The sequence below is a fragment of the Verruconis gallopava genome (assembly GCF_000836295.1).
Source record: "Verruconis gallopava strain CBS 43764 unplaced genomic scaffold supercont1.36, whole genome shotgun sequence".
NCBI lineage: Eukaryota > Fungi > Ascomycota > Dothideomycetes > Venturiales > Sympoventuriaceae > Verruconis > Verruconis gallopava.
In genome coordinates this window covers 1-13760 of record NW_015622172.1, presented here as the reverse complement: position 1 = coordinate 13760, position 13760 = coordinate 1, and the positions used below count along the sequence as shown (strand labels likewise).

At 47.8% G+C, this 13760-nt stretch overlaps 8 protein-coding genes across 8 annotated transcripts; 2 read left to right on the top strand and 6 right to left on the bottom strand.

Moving 5' to 3' along the window:
• Window positions 1-184: 184 nt before the first annotated feature.
• On the bottom strand, window positions 185-1891 carry PV09_08042 (uncharacterized protein). The gene is made up of 2 exons (XM_016361892.1): window positions 572-1891; window positions 185-511 (listed from the first exon to the last, which is right to left on the bottom strand). The coding sequence occupies exon 1, from the start codon at window positions 1379-1381 to the stop codon at window positions 806-808; it is 576 nt and encodes a 191-aa protein (XP_016210198.1). The 5' UTR covers window positions 1382-1891; the 3' UTR covers window positions 185-511; window positions 572-805.
• A 755-nt stretch (window positions 1892-2646) lies between these two features.
• Window positions 2647-3453, bottom strand: PV09_08041 (uncharacterized protein; the record flags this gene model as incomplete). The annotated part of the gene is made up of 1 exon (XM_016361891.1): window positions 2647-3453. One exon carries the CDS (start codon window positions 3451-3453, stop codon window positions 2647-2649), a length of 807 nt encoding a protein of 268 aa, XP_016210197.1.
• Window positions 3454-3867: 414 nt separating this feature from the next.
• PV09_08040 (uncharacterized protein) lies at window positions 3868-5806 on the bottom strand. The gene is made up of 2 exons (XM_016361890.1): window positions 4336-5806; window positions 3868-4280 (listed from the first exon to the last, which is right to left on the bottom strand). Exons 1-2 carry the CDS (start codon window positions 5659-5661, stop codon window positions 3942-3944), a joined length of 1665 nt encoding a protein of 554 aa, XP_016210196.1. The 5' UTR covers window positions 5662-5806; the 3' UTR covers window positions 3868-3941.
• Window positions 5807-6829: 1023 nt separating this feature from the next.
• PV09_08039 (uncharacterized protein) lies at window positions 6830-7270 on the bottom strand (the record flags this gene model as incomplete). The annotated part of the gene is made up of 2 exons (XM_016361889.1): window positions 7241-7270; window positions 6830-7189 (listed from the first exon to the last, which is right to left on the bottom strand). The coding sequence occupies exons 1-2, from the start codon at window positions 7262-7264 to the stop codon at window positions 6830-6832; spliced, it is 384 nt and encodes a 127-aa protein (XP_016210195.1). The 5' UTR covers window positions 7265-7270.
• A 914-nt stretch (window positions 7271-8184) lies between these two features.
• Window positions 8185-9072, top strand: PV09_08038 (uncharacterized protein; the record flags this gene model as incomplete). Its single annotated transcript, XM_016361888.1, has 1 exon — window positions 8185-9072. One exon carries the CDS (start codon window positions 8185-8187, stop codon window positions 9070-9072), a length of 888 nt encoding a protein of 295 aa, XP_016210194.1.
• An 889-nt stretch (window positions 9073-9961) lies between these two features.
• On the bottom strand, window positions 9962-10393 carry PV09_08037 (uncharacterized protein). The gene has a single exon (XM_016361887.1). It carries the CDS (start codon window positions 10278-10280, stop codon window positions 9978-9980), a length of 303 nt encoding a protein of 100 aa, XP_016210193.1. The 5' UTR covers window positions 10281-10393; the 3' UTR covers window positions 9962-9977.
• Window positions 10394-10419: 26 nt separating this feature from the next.
• On the bottom strand, window positions 10420-11665 carry PV09_08036 (uncharacterized protein; the record flags this gene model as incomplete). The annotated part of the gene is made up of 2 exons (XM_016361886.1): window positions 10545-11665; window positions 10420-10491 (listed from the first exon to the last, which is right to left on the bottom strand). Exons 1-2 carry the CDS (start codon window positions 11001-11003, stop codon window positions 10420-10422), a joined length of 531 nt encoding a protein of 176 aa, XP_016210192.1. The 5' UTR covers window positions 11004-11665.
• Window positions 11666-11857: 192 nt separating this feature from the next.
• PV09_08035 (uncharacterized protein) lies at window positions 11858-12833 on the top strand. Its single transcript, XM_016361885.1, has 2 exons — window positions 11858-12310; window positions 12368-12833. The coding sequence occupies exons 1-2, from the start codon at window positions 12051-12053 to the stop codon at window positions 12465-12467; spliced, it is 360 nt and encodes a 119-aa protein (XP_016210191.1). The 5' UTR covers window positions 11858-12050; the 3' UTR covers window positions 12468-12833.
• The last annotated feature ends 927 nt before the right edge of the window (window positions 12834-13760 follow it).

Sequence of the window (13760 nt, the reverse complement as noted above, 5' to 3'; positions counted from 1 at the left end):
TATAGGCTCGGAAGGCAAGGTCAGGCACTCCAGATTACCCAGCAGACGTGGATGGCGTTTATGAAGCTTAAAGTCTCGAAAACCAGGAATACCTTACGTCCAAACTTTGTAAGGACGTCTGTCATATTTTCGAAAGGCTCGCTGCCCATTATAAAAGAGCTGTAGTAGAACTGAACGCGAAAAGGTCAGGTTTCATATTTAGTGGACTCTGTTAATCTTTTGGAAGAATCTCGTGCTTTCCTTTTTATCAGGGGGAAATTTTCTAGGATACATATCACAGTGAATGACGCCATTCAATAATAATAAAGAGAAGTGCCAGTGGCCGACTGGCGGTGAAGCCCGCCAGCTGCATAAACAGCTGTATCTCCATACGAAGCATTCCATGTGCGTACCATTTCTTCGTTGTAGTGAGGTTTGTTTGCAAGACTTCCTTCAGGTCTTCGACGTACATGCAAGACTTCTCTCTGCCGAACTCAAGCAGACCGTGCGTCGTTGCGAGCTTGCGTAACACCTGAATCCAACATTAGCTTTGTTGCCCGTTACTGCCCGTTGTAATACAGAGCCAGCGGACCTTTTGCATGCTACGATTTAGCTGTCCATTGATCTTGTCCCCTGTGGCTCTTTCAAACACGAGCCGATAGAGCTTCCAATATGTGCCAAGAGAGCTCCTGTACTTCGTACCACGTAAACGTCTTCCTCCTCTTCCTGTCTTTTGGTTGAGCAGCCAGTCGAAAAAGCTACGTAATATCGATGAAGGAATCGTGGAACGGTGGATCGACGAGCGCAGTACGCACTTAAGCCCCTATCACCTTGACATGCACAGCGCCTTGCCTCCTTCAGCGCATATTGCATGGCAGACGCTGCCAATAGTGCGTAAGGATACTCGGACGAGGTGTGAACTTCGACGGGCGGCTGCCGTGATGCCCCTGTGGAAAAGTATGTGACTAGCTATTTCCGTGCGCTGAGGCTTCTTTGCAAGCCAGGGAAATAGGCAGGCGGTCGACGTAATGCGTATGGGAATGATCCGGCTTTTGGGGCTGCTGCGGCAGCCGTCCTTGACGTCGATGAGTGCTCTCGTCTCGTGTGTGCCAATCTGATAGAGCAGGATAGGTGAACTGTCCCCAAGAATAACATGGCCGTGATACGGTGCTGGCAGCACAGCATCCTTCTTTTCCAGGCCATAGAATTTCGATGTCGTGATCGGTGTCCGCTGTATGTAGTCTTTCCTGAATCTCGACGCACAACCGTCGCAGACTATTGTAAGACTCCAAAATAAATGCCTTCTGCCTTCGTCTTCGCGCCGAGTATCTGGCCCGTCCACTCGTTTTTGATGAGTTCCGTCGCGGTATCCTCGATTACCGTTACGTTCGCAGTGCTGCATCGCCGCCGTTCGCAGTGCTTGCACAAATCTGCCGTGATCGAAACTTCTTCCCTCTACTCTTGAGCCATTACCTTGCCAGCATTCCGAGGGTACGGAATCTCAACCGGCTGTGCATGATATGTCACTAGATACCCAAGCACAGGAATAGCGTCAATGTCCTCGAACAGTGTCCAAGACCCAGCTTCTGCAGCGCGAGCACGCCGCCCGGCTGCAGCAGCTCACCCACGATGCGATCCGGCTGCTTCAGATTCTTCTCAAGCAATATGACGCTGCGGCCCTGGTCACCAAGCGCGACAGCGAGGGTGGAACCCGCGACGCCAGCGCCGATGATAACAACGTCCGCATCGTGGCGAATATGCCTCCGCTCTTCTTTTCGTCGGCGTAGAAATGCGAGACCGACGAGGTCGGGAGGGTGTCATCGACGATCAGCGGCACGTTCGAGCAGAGGACACCGCGATTTATATATAGGTTTCGTCTGGGCTGTGCGTGGCGTTGATTCTGGGCGGTTGATTGGTTACTCCACCCTAGGCTATAGCTTACTTGACGTGGGCCTTCAGGTTATATAGGTTTAAAGCCCGCAGGTGGAGCAGCATAGCTTGCCATAGCCTGCTGCTGCTGTGTCCCTTTGCTTCTAAGTACTGCCCTGCCTATGTTGACTGCCTTAATCGCCGCTGTCTTCGCCTCTTTACCCGCTGTTGCTGCTGCTTGTATATTTGCCTTTATTGCCTCTATATCTTCTCAGATATGTTAGAAGGCTTTGTCAATGCTTTTCCATCTGTTCACTCTGTGCGCAGTCAATCTACCTTCTCTTCTAGGGTGGCTACGTCAGGGGTATCCTTGATTTTGGCGAGCGCGAGTAGCGCGCTCTTGAGAGCTTTACTTAGTTGCTTTCTATCAATCTCTCTATCTCTTTCTACGACGTGCAATGTATCGCTAAGCTGCTTCATGATTTTTAGGATACGCTCTCAAAGGTTGGTGGGCCCGGCTACCTCCTGGCACCAGGGCGTCGCTATGTCTTACGGCCGCGTTGGGAAGGTGCGGCTTCCGATAAAGCAGTTTCCGGTCTTCAGGGGGTGTATGTGAACACAATTGAGCCCTTTATTCCAAGAATGAGAGTTCTCGCTGTTGTTGTGCTTTTTCTTGACGCACTCCAAAGGCAACAACAGACCCAGAGTGGTCACGGGGTTGCAGGGCACAACGATATCACGTGATGAAAGTTCCGCCCGTTAAAACTTGAACAACAAGAGGAAAAAATTTAAGTATTGCTAACAGAGGCTCTTTGGTAGCGGTATAGTCTTCGATAGTTGTGCCAGCACATTTGCTTGGTGTCTACGGATATTCGTTTGAACGCCCCTCCACCATGTGTTTATCAGCAGCTTCCGATAGCGGATCGGCCCGAGATGTGGAGCGCTGTTGGTGCCGCTTGACACGAAGTTCATGATCAGCACAGCAGGAACCATCAACAATTCAAGCTCATTGCTCACATGACGGCCTCTAACAGCGACACCGACAAAATCTCCTTCTAAGCTCACAACTGGGGATCCAGATAGCCCCCCACACATCAACTTTAAAGACTCAGGCGTCGGCTTAGCGGAAAGAAAGCTGTGTGATGCTTGCCCTGCGAAGTAGAGAGCTTCTGCTTCCACAGTTTCGGTAATTACCGCATCTAGGAAAGCGGGAGATCCATTAGGGTATCCATATATTCTAATCTTTGTGTCGGCGTAAGCTGCAAGAGTTTTGCCCAGGTATTCCCGAGGGACATCTGGGACGCGCCACTGTAGCGAACCTCTCTTTTTGAATGCGACGCGGGAGAATGCGAAAAACAGAGCGACGTCAAATGGTTGTCCGGTTCCGTCCATTGCCCATTGTAGCCTAATGGCTGGGTAGCGATAACGCCTTCCCTCTACCACGCAGTCCATGTCTGTTGGCCCTAGATTAGCGCAGGCATGGGCACAAGTAAGGATAAAAGCGCCCTCTTCTCGAATCCCAACGATGAATCCAGTGTAGGCACTAGATTCACTGATCAATCTGACTGCCGTAGATTTTAGATATTCACTGATAGGTAAGGCCATGATGATTCTTGCTTGACTGCGGCTCTTGCAACCACAGATATATGTGCGTGATGCCAAGCGTCGGCAGTGGCTAGGCCGTGAGGACGGAATTGTGCTCCAGGATTCTAGCCGCGCTAAGTGTGCAATCCACGATTAATATCCCCCAGTGCGTAGAGAGAATCACCCCGTGGCGACCGTAAATTTTTCCAAGTAACTTAGCTGCTGTCAGGGGTGCTCAGGATGTTATGATACACGGCTGATACAAAATTATTATAAGAAAGCTCGATGCGTGCTCGGAGTCTGAGTTTGAAGTCAAGCTACCGATGATTTTTCTCGCCACGGGGTGCTTTTCTCCAAACAGTGAGAGATGTTACTACCTCGATACTCCCCACATCAACATTGGCATCACCGAATCGACGAAGCATGATCCTATGATCAGAGTGATGACAATGTTAAATTGTTAAAGCTAGATAGAGAGATTGGCGATTAGAGCTAGAACCAACTTTTCTTTACCTCTCGGCAGTTTTCGCAAGCATAGGTACATTGAAGGAAGAAGGAAATTGACGATTGAGGAAATCCTCCACCATTTTGAGCCTACACGCAGCCACCCGCATAGATCCCGCCAATTTTGTGATATTTTCCCCGTCTCGGTTGCGCCGAGCAAGCTCTGCGTCGACTGATTCCATTTTCAGCGAAGCCGATTCGACGAGCCGCGACTGCGATTTCTGTATGGTGCGGACTTCGTTTTGACTCTCCACCTGAGAAGCCCGCACACGTGCGACGCTTGATTGCAGGGTCTCGATTTGAGCCTCAAATTCGCTCAATCTACCTTCCAATGTGGCCCGAGCCTAACCCAGGAAGTCAGTAGTACGAAGGCAAGGTCACGTGCGGCGATGAACATACAGATTGAACATCCGTCTCGAGCGCCGTGTACTTTGCATCCAAGCATCTCAGCTTCTCAGATAATTCTTGACACTTGCTTCGCAATGATGTCCGTTCCGCGCTATCCAAGAATCCAGAAGTTTTAACTCCGTTCTCTAATTCAGCAATGCCAGTCTCGAGGGTGTGCTTAACGGACTGCGAGTACTCTTGGTACTCCCGCTGCAGGTTGGACATCCTCTGATTGCATCGCTCCTCGAGGGCGTTTAAGCTCTGGACTGTTGCTGCCTTTTCATAACGTTCGACGCAATCCGAGTTCATTTGTGCACAATGCCCCTCGATGGCTTCCACTCTCTGGATAGGCACAGCTTTCTCATGAAACTTGATACAGTTTATAACATGCGCATCAAAGCTTTCTAGACCACTGAGAATGGCTCCATAATATCTGTCATGATGCACGGCGGTCTGGGCGAGCTCATGATTGTGCTGCTCCATCCTTGCGTCCACTGACCTCATGTTCTGCATGATGAGCTCTCGAAGAAAACCTATCTCATCGCGCAAGACCTCAATTTCGTTTTTGTGTTCATGGCAGTGGTCTGTGTGCGCATCAGAGGCTATTGTATGCGGTGCATGACGCAAATCTCTCAGCTGAGGCTCCACCGAAGAGAGAAACTTTGGTAAAGTCTCGGCATGGTCCACAGTTGGATGATGTGTCTCCGGTATGGTCTGTTCCAAAACCGAATCGGGCTCAAATTCGACCATTAGATGCCGATTACCTGCTGGGTTGTTGATGGAAGAAATATTCTGGCTAATGGTCTCCGGTCGAGGATCTGACCGTGAGGTCGGGGGTAAGCCTGTAAACGGTACGAGCTGCTGCTCCGAATAGGTCTCGATATCAGGAATGAGGCTCGGCACTGGGCTGAATAGGCGTTCGCCATCGCTGGAGGGCCACGGAGCGCTCTCTTTCGGTTCCAAATCGACAAAGCAAGATATGTAGTCTTCTTGTGGAGTGGGATCAAGCTGCTCGCCACACTCCGCTGGCACTTGACTGTACACCTGCGCTAAAGCCGAGAGAGGAGACTCTTGGAGTGGAGCCGCATCTCTGGCAGCGGCTGGTAAGTCGAGGCCTTTGGTAATGGAGTTGCTTATCGTTGGCGATTTTATAAAGAGACTATGAAATTGATCATCAAAGAACCTATCAAGCCTCGGACTTATGCTGGGGGATTTTGGTTTTGGCTTCCTTGCGATGTAGTGATGTACCTTCTGATGATGAGCGAGCTCAGATCGCGTACCTTGAAATATGGTGCATTTCCGACACGCAACAAGCTTTTGTGACTTTATGGCTCCCATATTGAATTTGAGTGAAAATTATTGCTTTAAGGCGCATCTTTGGCTGTCACACGCTGGTGTATTATACCTCAGACGTGAACATCATACTCTGCTCAGAAGGCAAATAACTTCGCGGTTTATCCAGCCAAGCACTGCCGTGATGCACTGCCCCCCAGAGCGCTAATGCGCGTCAAAAACGAAATTCCAGGATTTGGGAAAATTAAGCGCCAGAAACTGCCTTGACAGCCTTGCAGATTGGGCCCACACCTAATTCGAAAAAAGGCTGTCAGGTGTTTAAAGTAACTTAGTCTATAATTCTCAGCGCAATATCAAGCATTGCTGTTTCACCCCTCTGATAACACTACAGATTGTCAAGAGCGCAACCAGATTGTCTATTTCGCGAGTATTAATGCGCAGTACTCCGGACATGTTAGAACCCCATGCGTCCCATTTTTGCTCGAAGTGAGCGACAACGGTGGATACGCCTCTGATACGTTTCGACAAAAGAAGCCCGTCCGCAGTGGATTTATCTTCACGGTGCCAGTTGTAAGCAGCAGAATTCCAAATAAACCCACTCATTGTGTGAAAGCAGGACAGAGGTGAGACGCAGATGGGATGGGCAGCCACCTCTCCGGCTACCGTAATACGTGCAGCCCCGAATGACCACATCGGATGCTGCCAATAGCAAGGAGTTGGCTACTGTCGAATCCGCTGAAGGCCTGGCACACATTTGTATATCAGTTTTGCCTGTGTAGGATGATGGCTTTTGCATGATTCCCGCAAGCGCGGCTTTCTCCGGATGAGCCAATTTCTATTAGCGATCAGAATCACCGGTTACGTCAATAGCGGGTATTCGTATTGACGCCATTGTATGAGGTGAGATGTAGAGGACCTTAGCAGGCCTGAAGCCGGAGCGACAATTCACAGTGGCATTCATGGACGTTCGAGATATTCTGCTCCCCACGTTATTTGTAGCCTTAAGACAGGATGCCTGTACACAGGGCGCCATCCCAATATGATATAATATCGCACGTTGGAACACTCCCAATCATGTCCCGAGGTTAAGCGCCCTTCACAACTAAGGAAAGTATTTCTCGAAAGTTAACACTATATCTTATGGTTGCACTAAGAGAATCTACAAAGGCTTTCAACATTTCCCTGCTCTGCTAGAGAAGCGTGCGCCACATTTTTAGCTTGTCCTATTGCTGGTAGAACCCTGTATCACTCTAGGCGTGTCTTGCTCCCTGAACAATGTGTCAAAGTATGCTGACCAGAAGCCACTGTGGCTGTCAACATGTTCTTTGGCCTCATCGCACTCATCAATAACGCGGTCGCTAAGAACTATAACAGTGGGTTCTTGCTCATTCCTTAAGGTGTTCGGTTTAAAGTAGTCATTGGTCTTCCTCGTGTCTAGCCGGCGACACCGCGATCTGCTGTGCAGTCGATACTTGCTGAGCCATGGTCCTATCCGGCGTCGTATATGAGCTATAGCTGCCTCGCGACATCGGGCCCGCGCTCTAACTTCGCGCTTGAACTTCTTGATGATGTTCTGTAACATGTATGTCAGTCATTGAGGTGCATAGAATAGCTCGCGAGGTACCTTGTGAATCTTCTCTTGCGCCATAATTGCAGTCCGTCTCGGCTGCTTTCCGCAAAGGCGAACGGGTACATGTTAACAATTTAACAATGACGATGATTTTCTTTCTCGTCAGCCTCTGCCGCCTCTTCTCTATTTTCTTCAAATTCTAGTTTCTGAGATTTGAAGTCAGATGTAATAAGAGCGCGCACTCAGCCTCCAGTGACGACAGCGGATTTTAAATGCTAACGCAGAATATATTTATCCTATTCCTTATTTTGGCAAGGCAGTCTTTGAATTTTGTGCGCCTAGCTGCATGCGTATGTGCACGCACTAGGCGAATCTATCTCATCGGCACTGCAAAGAGTTAAGCCGATAGTTCTAATATCCTAACAACTCGATGTACACAGCCACCTTCGCATTCTGGCTTTCTAGATCTGTGGTCCGGTACAGTGGTGCAATGTACATCAACACACACATATATATATATATATTCATGAGACCTTCCGTCCTTTTCGACACCATTGCTTAACTTTAGAATGGATCGTCTCCCGCTTGAAATATGCGATATGATTCTGGAATACGTTCATCCGCTAGAGACTGAAGCGCGGTAAAGCATAGCATTCCGCACTGATGGAAGGAGCAAATACTAACTGTTCAGTATTAGCTGTGAAGCCCACCCGACAGTGAATTCGATGCCATTAGATACCCGTCGCAAGTCTAACTGCGAGCCATTATTACGAAACCCAAAGGTGGAATGCCTTACTCCAGATGTCGCCGTCTATAAGGAACTGCGACAAGTCTTTCCTTCGTACTACTCTCGCCTCCTGTTCCATACGGTTCTTCTTTACCCCCATAAGCACAGTCTCGAACGTTTAGTCGAAATCGCGCAAAGTTGCTTTGCGAAATGTGTTCGGCGTGTAGTCATCTCACTTCCCTTCTTCTCGCCACTTCTGATGGCTCGCTTAATGGCAAAGGCTGATCCTATAGCTAAAATCAAGCTTGCTGACTACTGGTGTAGTTTTCCAAGAGACCTTCAGCACTTGCTGAGGCAATTTGATAATCTCAAAACCATTGTTATCCTGCCTTCTTGGGATCGAAGACTCCAATGGATGCAGAGACAACGCTACCGTGATACCGCAACAGAACATCTGCTGACATTTTCGTGGTTTGGATGCATTGATCACCACTTCCAATGCCAACGAGTGGCCGAAATTAACGAAGTTGCAAATCTCCAGTCTATTCTTGGAACGCTCAATAACCTCCGGGACCAGATTCAACAGCTTCATGTTTTCAATCTGGGATCCGTTTGGCTGAATCTTCTTTCACAGCCGTACGAAGCCACAGGGGCTCTTGAGGTGGTCACCCCAATCAATCCCGAAACTCTCGTGAGCATGGATTTAGTCGGACGTCACGCCGCGGAGTTGGCCGTGTATTCCTGTGCACTATCAGACCTGATTTGGTTCACTCGTGTTTTTGAGAATCTGGTACATTTATGCTTGGAAGGCGTCGGTGCGCGAGATAGCAACGAGGTCACACTGTTCGCAGCTTCCTTAAATCGCCAGCTCTACCCAGGGCTTCGGAAAATCACAGTGAAGTCCTCTAATTTACCCCCTCGTGACTACCTTTCTCTCTTTCAGGCTATCAAAGATCACGAGGGCTTACGAGATGTTTCTATTGAGCAGGTTCATATACACTGCTGGGATAGCACGGTAGGCAAAGACTTTACTTTCAGGACAGACGCGATGCCGGAGAATGATATGCAACAGAAACTACGAGAATACTTTAACGGCACATTGCAGATTGAGGAGTGCTGGATAGGGATGTTCACTGGCTCAGGCTGCTCACATTGTTAGCATTGGTGGGGAAATGCCGCCGGAATAAAAAACAAGCAACGTGTGAATGGAGACGCGTTTTGTTATTAAGTTGCTAAATTGCATTAACAAAACTAAACTAGAATGACGGCCCCAGGACGCAGTGATATCGGCCACAATAGATACATAGCACGATACTACAACCGACAATGGCACCAGCAGCCGTTGCAAAAACACACCGTGGGCAATTCACCATAGTGCAGCAATGATCCAAAAATTTCCAAATAGGAAAGCTCTTCGATGTCACGAGCTTTGATTGTTCCTTTGATAAGACTACCAGTTTCTTGCGTCCAGTCTCGAAAATTGTTTCCCCGGCAAGTATTTCGTCGCTATCATGCACAAAAAGTATGGTAAATTTCTGTTATTAATTAATTATGGCAGGCGAATAAGTCGAAAATGAATTATTTACCTTAATTTTCATGAAATCATGATTACTACAGGGCTGGTAATCTGGGAGGGAGATATACGCTTCGCGGGAGCCGGGTTTTCATCCAATTGTGCGGTTGGTAGAACATTTTATTGTTTGCGAGAGCCATTTTGTAGTTATGACTTGTTGGTGCCTGTGTCACGGGCTCACTCCATGACAAGTGATAGGCACCATCCTGTTGCCCTGCCTAACCTAAATAACACTATCCTGTTACATCCAATACTACGCGATATTGGCTATCAGCCCTGACACCAGCTAATGTTAGCCAGCATGACCCAATATTAGCCAACATAATCCAATGTTGGCCAACCAGACCCCTGAATCCTGATTAGGAAAGGGTTGAAGGCCCCCTTTTATATATTCGAGTAAGAGTTATCCTCAAGCCTCCTCTCCTTCATGCAACGTCTTGATCTCTGTACGACACTTCAGTACAGCAAGGCCGAGTAGATAGTTAACCATCTCATTGCTTCATCTCACATGATAACTTGAGTGGATCGCTTCTAGTGGTTCCGTGACAGCCTGCGAGTGTGCATGGGTTGGGCCTTCTCTGCAGACCCGTCCGAACATGAAAGAAGGGCACTAACTTAGCACTTTTATGAATGAAAGCTAAAAGCAAAAGCATTGGCAAACGGGTGGCAAATCTCGCCCTATAAATATCAATTACGTTCTGATTCAGCCCTAGGCGTTCGTGATCAATGGATAGGCCACCGTTGCACAAACGAGCTGTCCTGCCATGCACGCGTTGTGAAAAGGACACTGTCATCACCACGACATAACAATTGCGATTATACGGATATTAAAGCGGGGATACTACCTCCATTTTCGTCCGAAGGCGTAGAGTCCGAGCCGTGGCAGTTCCCCCAGCCGGGTGCCGAATCAAAATATACTGACCGACACTGATATTACGGGTCATTGCTTGATTTGATTTCTTCCAGCACCTTGTCAATGAATGTTTTAGTCATTTCGGCAGTCCACTTTCGTACAATGTTAGCGTTGTAAGGAAGGTGAAACGATAATTTTCACGCACCCCAAGTTGCTTAAACATACGCAAGCATAAGCCTTCAAGGTCCAAGTGGATACGAGCGAGGCTAAGCTCTCCAAGCATCACGTACTGCCGCCTGTGATCCCAAGTCCCAAGAGGGATTGGATGCTTTGCGTCGATGTTCGCACGTACAGAGAAGTTCTGGCCCTTCATTTGTTCTTGCATGTGCTTTGTGATATCAAGTGGAGTTCCAGCAGATTCTGCCGCTTGGCGCAGGAAGGTATTGAACTGTGAAATAGAGGGAGGCAAAGAATCCAAGGGATGAATGTACAGTTTCAACTCGCGATGTATAAGTATTCCGCTGCTGTTTAAGTTCCTAAAGCATACACGGTATATTTCCTTCCAGTCCTGAACCGTACCCAGTAAATTGCTCAAAAGAATGATATCCCAGCGTTCACAGGATTCGAGTGCTTCTTTGAAATCTCCGACGTAGAAACTGACCATTTGCGGCACTCTCCGTTTCTAAGAAGTTATGGTGTCCCAGCCGCGAACCTTTGCGTTTGGATATTTCTCGCTCGCCAAGGTGCACCATGTGCCCGTGCCGCAGTTAATATGCTGAATGCGCCGTACGTCCTGCAGCGGTGATGTGACAGTCAAGTCATCATTTGCGAGAAACTGCCAAATCTCACTGGAGATTCATGCCGCTTGTTCAGCTTGGAAATCCTGGGGACGCAAGATCGGAAGAGAGTTTTCATCCCTGTGAGGTGGAAATTCTCGTCCGTACTCGTCCATGCCTCTCTCCAAGTCTTTAGGAATGGTTTCGAATGTTGACTCAGATCCGGGTGATCCTGCGTAAGTCACGTCTGTACAAAATGTCTAATAGGTGATGCGACACAGCGGCGCTGACTTTCCGGATAAATTCGCTTCGTAACTTGGTCAAAATATCAAGAAATCCGTCAAAGACAGAGACGTGCAACCGTTCGATACTATAAGAGCCCAGTATACTCTGCTCGGGCTCGGTATGTTTTACGGACGCCATTAGGGACATATTGGATCAACGCTTGGCTGGCTGGGTCCATGTAAGCTTACTGTGAGGATGGTGGTTGTGAACCGTAGGGAGAAACTGAGCAAGGGCATGAAAGCGAGCGCGAACGCGGGCATGGGCCTGACCCTGACAAGGGCCGCATTTTCAAACCTGTCTATTTTTAGCAGCGCAAAAGTCGAAGTTCTTGAGAACCGCGCCTGGCGGCAACCAGGACCATTGCTGGTGGGTTTTCATGCTGTTCATGAATGTCGGCTAGGAGTATTGTTGACGCGGGGAAGGGCTTTTCGCTCATACCACATAGCTCTCGTCGATCGAGACGGGCAGCGCAAGGGCACGATGTAGCTCAGGACAGTCTTGGAATTGCGTGGCCCTGGTTCGGCTTAGGCATCAATTGGCACAACCCCATTGGCATATTTTCAAAATACTTTAATTTCACCTACGGCACACAACAGTGGTATAAGTTCTGGCCTCCCCACGTCTCTCCAAACTGATTACTACTTATTATAATGGCCCAAAACGTTCCAAAACGCATCGTGCTTAAATGTCCTGAGCGACATGGGAATATTCAGTATGAGATGATTACAGCCTTCTTCAAGGCACACGCTATTCAATTTCCAGAAGACGATGTCTATACACATATATTATTCGAGCCATCTTCACCTTCCAGCCTGTTCTTCGTTCTCGATATTCATTGCAAGACAATTCCACATGTCAATCTTAGTCAGCTTGAACTTCAAATCTTTCAAGTCTCTAAAAATAAACCATTGTATGTTCGGTTTACCTTAGCTTTAATTATGTTAGCGCAAACTAAATTAAGTTACAGTGAATTTAGAGATCTTGGAGAGTCTGGTCGCGAACAGGCTCGACCAAGATCTCTGACGACGGCTTGGGGAACAGACAAACGAGTTAATCAGACGAGTTAGCTGGCGTGCTTCCAATACAAACAGGACAGTCTCCAGCTATGTCTGTATCCTGGGCGTCGCGGGCTAGCGGGAGGTCCCTTTGCTGTCCACTTGCCGGAATGCATGTCTGGTTATTTTGATTTGCAGTTGCACAACGGTTGATATGATGGCGGATTTCATGCTTAGGATTACGTTGACAAGATGCGTATGTCTTGCAAGCCCATTCACACATTCTGCTAAAAGAATGGGGTGAACAACAGTAGTTGGCGCGTGATTGATATATTGAGAACTTATATGGGGCCAATATATACTTTTAGCAATAATAAAGGTTGTTTAGGACTCAAGTCCTTTAGCTTGATTAATCAATGAATGACTGCAAGATGAGATGCGGGGTAAGTTATATTATATCACGTGATTTAAAATATTTTTCGAACTGCTCGGCGCACGTGTCAAACCATATGCTGTGGGCCATATATTACATGATGAGCTGGAGGCGGACGCCAGATGAAATTCATTGCACAATGCATTGCGGTGGTTGGACATGGTCGCTATCATGAAGACAGACGGGTCGCGTACACCTGAGGAATCGAATCATATGTGCTAATTTTTATATAAAATATCATGTAAACAAGATAAAAGATCTGTATATCTAAATATACGCCTGGTTCCCTCGGTCACGCTTAGAGTGCCTTTAATTAAAGGTTTTTGGCTTTTAAAACCTCGAGGAATTGTTCATTTTTTGAAGGGATTTTATAACTTGGCTTGGAACTTTACAGAGAAGCTGGCAGCAGCGATTCGACAGGGGTGCTTAACTTAATTGTCTGCTGAAGGCGTCAATAAAAAAAACCGATCAAATAATCAGCTAATACTGCTTGATAGACAGGCGAGGTGAAGAATCTATATACTCAAGACAAAAGCACCTGGGATTATGGCCTGTCGCGCTGGGTGGGGCGTTGCACGGGGACAGATGTTATTTCTTGTATTCCGTTTGCACTTAATATTCCTCTATGAGAACCTAGCAGTGTGAACATCCTGAGTCCTTCAACATATCCATCCACAAATCTGTAATTGTTGCTTGTGAATTTTTAAAGTATTTAAACAGTGCCTGCTATACAAATCTCTAGTTCCTGTCACGGGGCTACCCCATGACACATGACTGGCACCATCCTGTTGCCTGTCCGATCAAAGCAACACCGACATCAGCCAACCGAGCTCCTGAACTGGACTGACTTCCTAATCTGATTTCACCGCGCGCGCGCCTAAATCCCAATTAGGAAAGGTATGATAAGGCCCCCTTTATATTGTAAATAAGGA

Excerpts from the sequence above, each read along its gene's own strand:
- PV09_08042 (XM_016361892.1), bottom strand. The coding sequence starts at position 1,381 with ATGCAGCACTGCGAACGTAACGGTAATCGAGGATACCGCGACGGAACT.
- PV09_08040 (XM_016361890.1), bottom strand. The coding sequence starts at position 5,661 with ATGGGAGCCATAAAGTCACAAAAGCTTGTTGCGTGTCGGAAATGCACC. Across the intron at positions 4,281-4,335 it reads TCGAGACGGATGTTCAATCT|GCTCGGGCCACATTGGAAGG; the intron begins GTATGTTCATCG and ends TTCCTGGGTTAG.
- PV09_08037 (XM_016361887.1), bottom strand. The coding sequence starts at position 10,280 with ATGACAGTGTCCTTTTCACAACGCGTGCATGGCAGGACAGCTCGTTTG.
- PV09_08035 (XM_016361885.1), top strand. The coding sequence starts at position 12,051 with ATGGCCCAAAACGTTCCAAAACGCATCGTGCTTAAATGTCCTGAGCGA. Across the intron at positions 12,311-12,367 it reads GTCTCTAAAAATAAACCATT|TGAATTTAGAGATCTTGGAG; the intron begins GTATGTTCGGTT and ends ATTAAGTTACAG.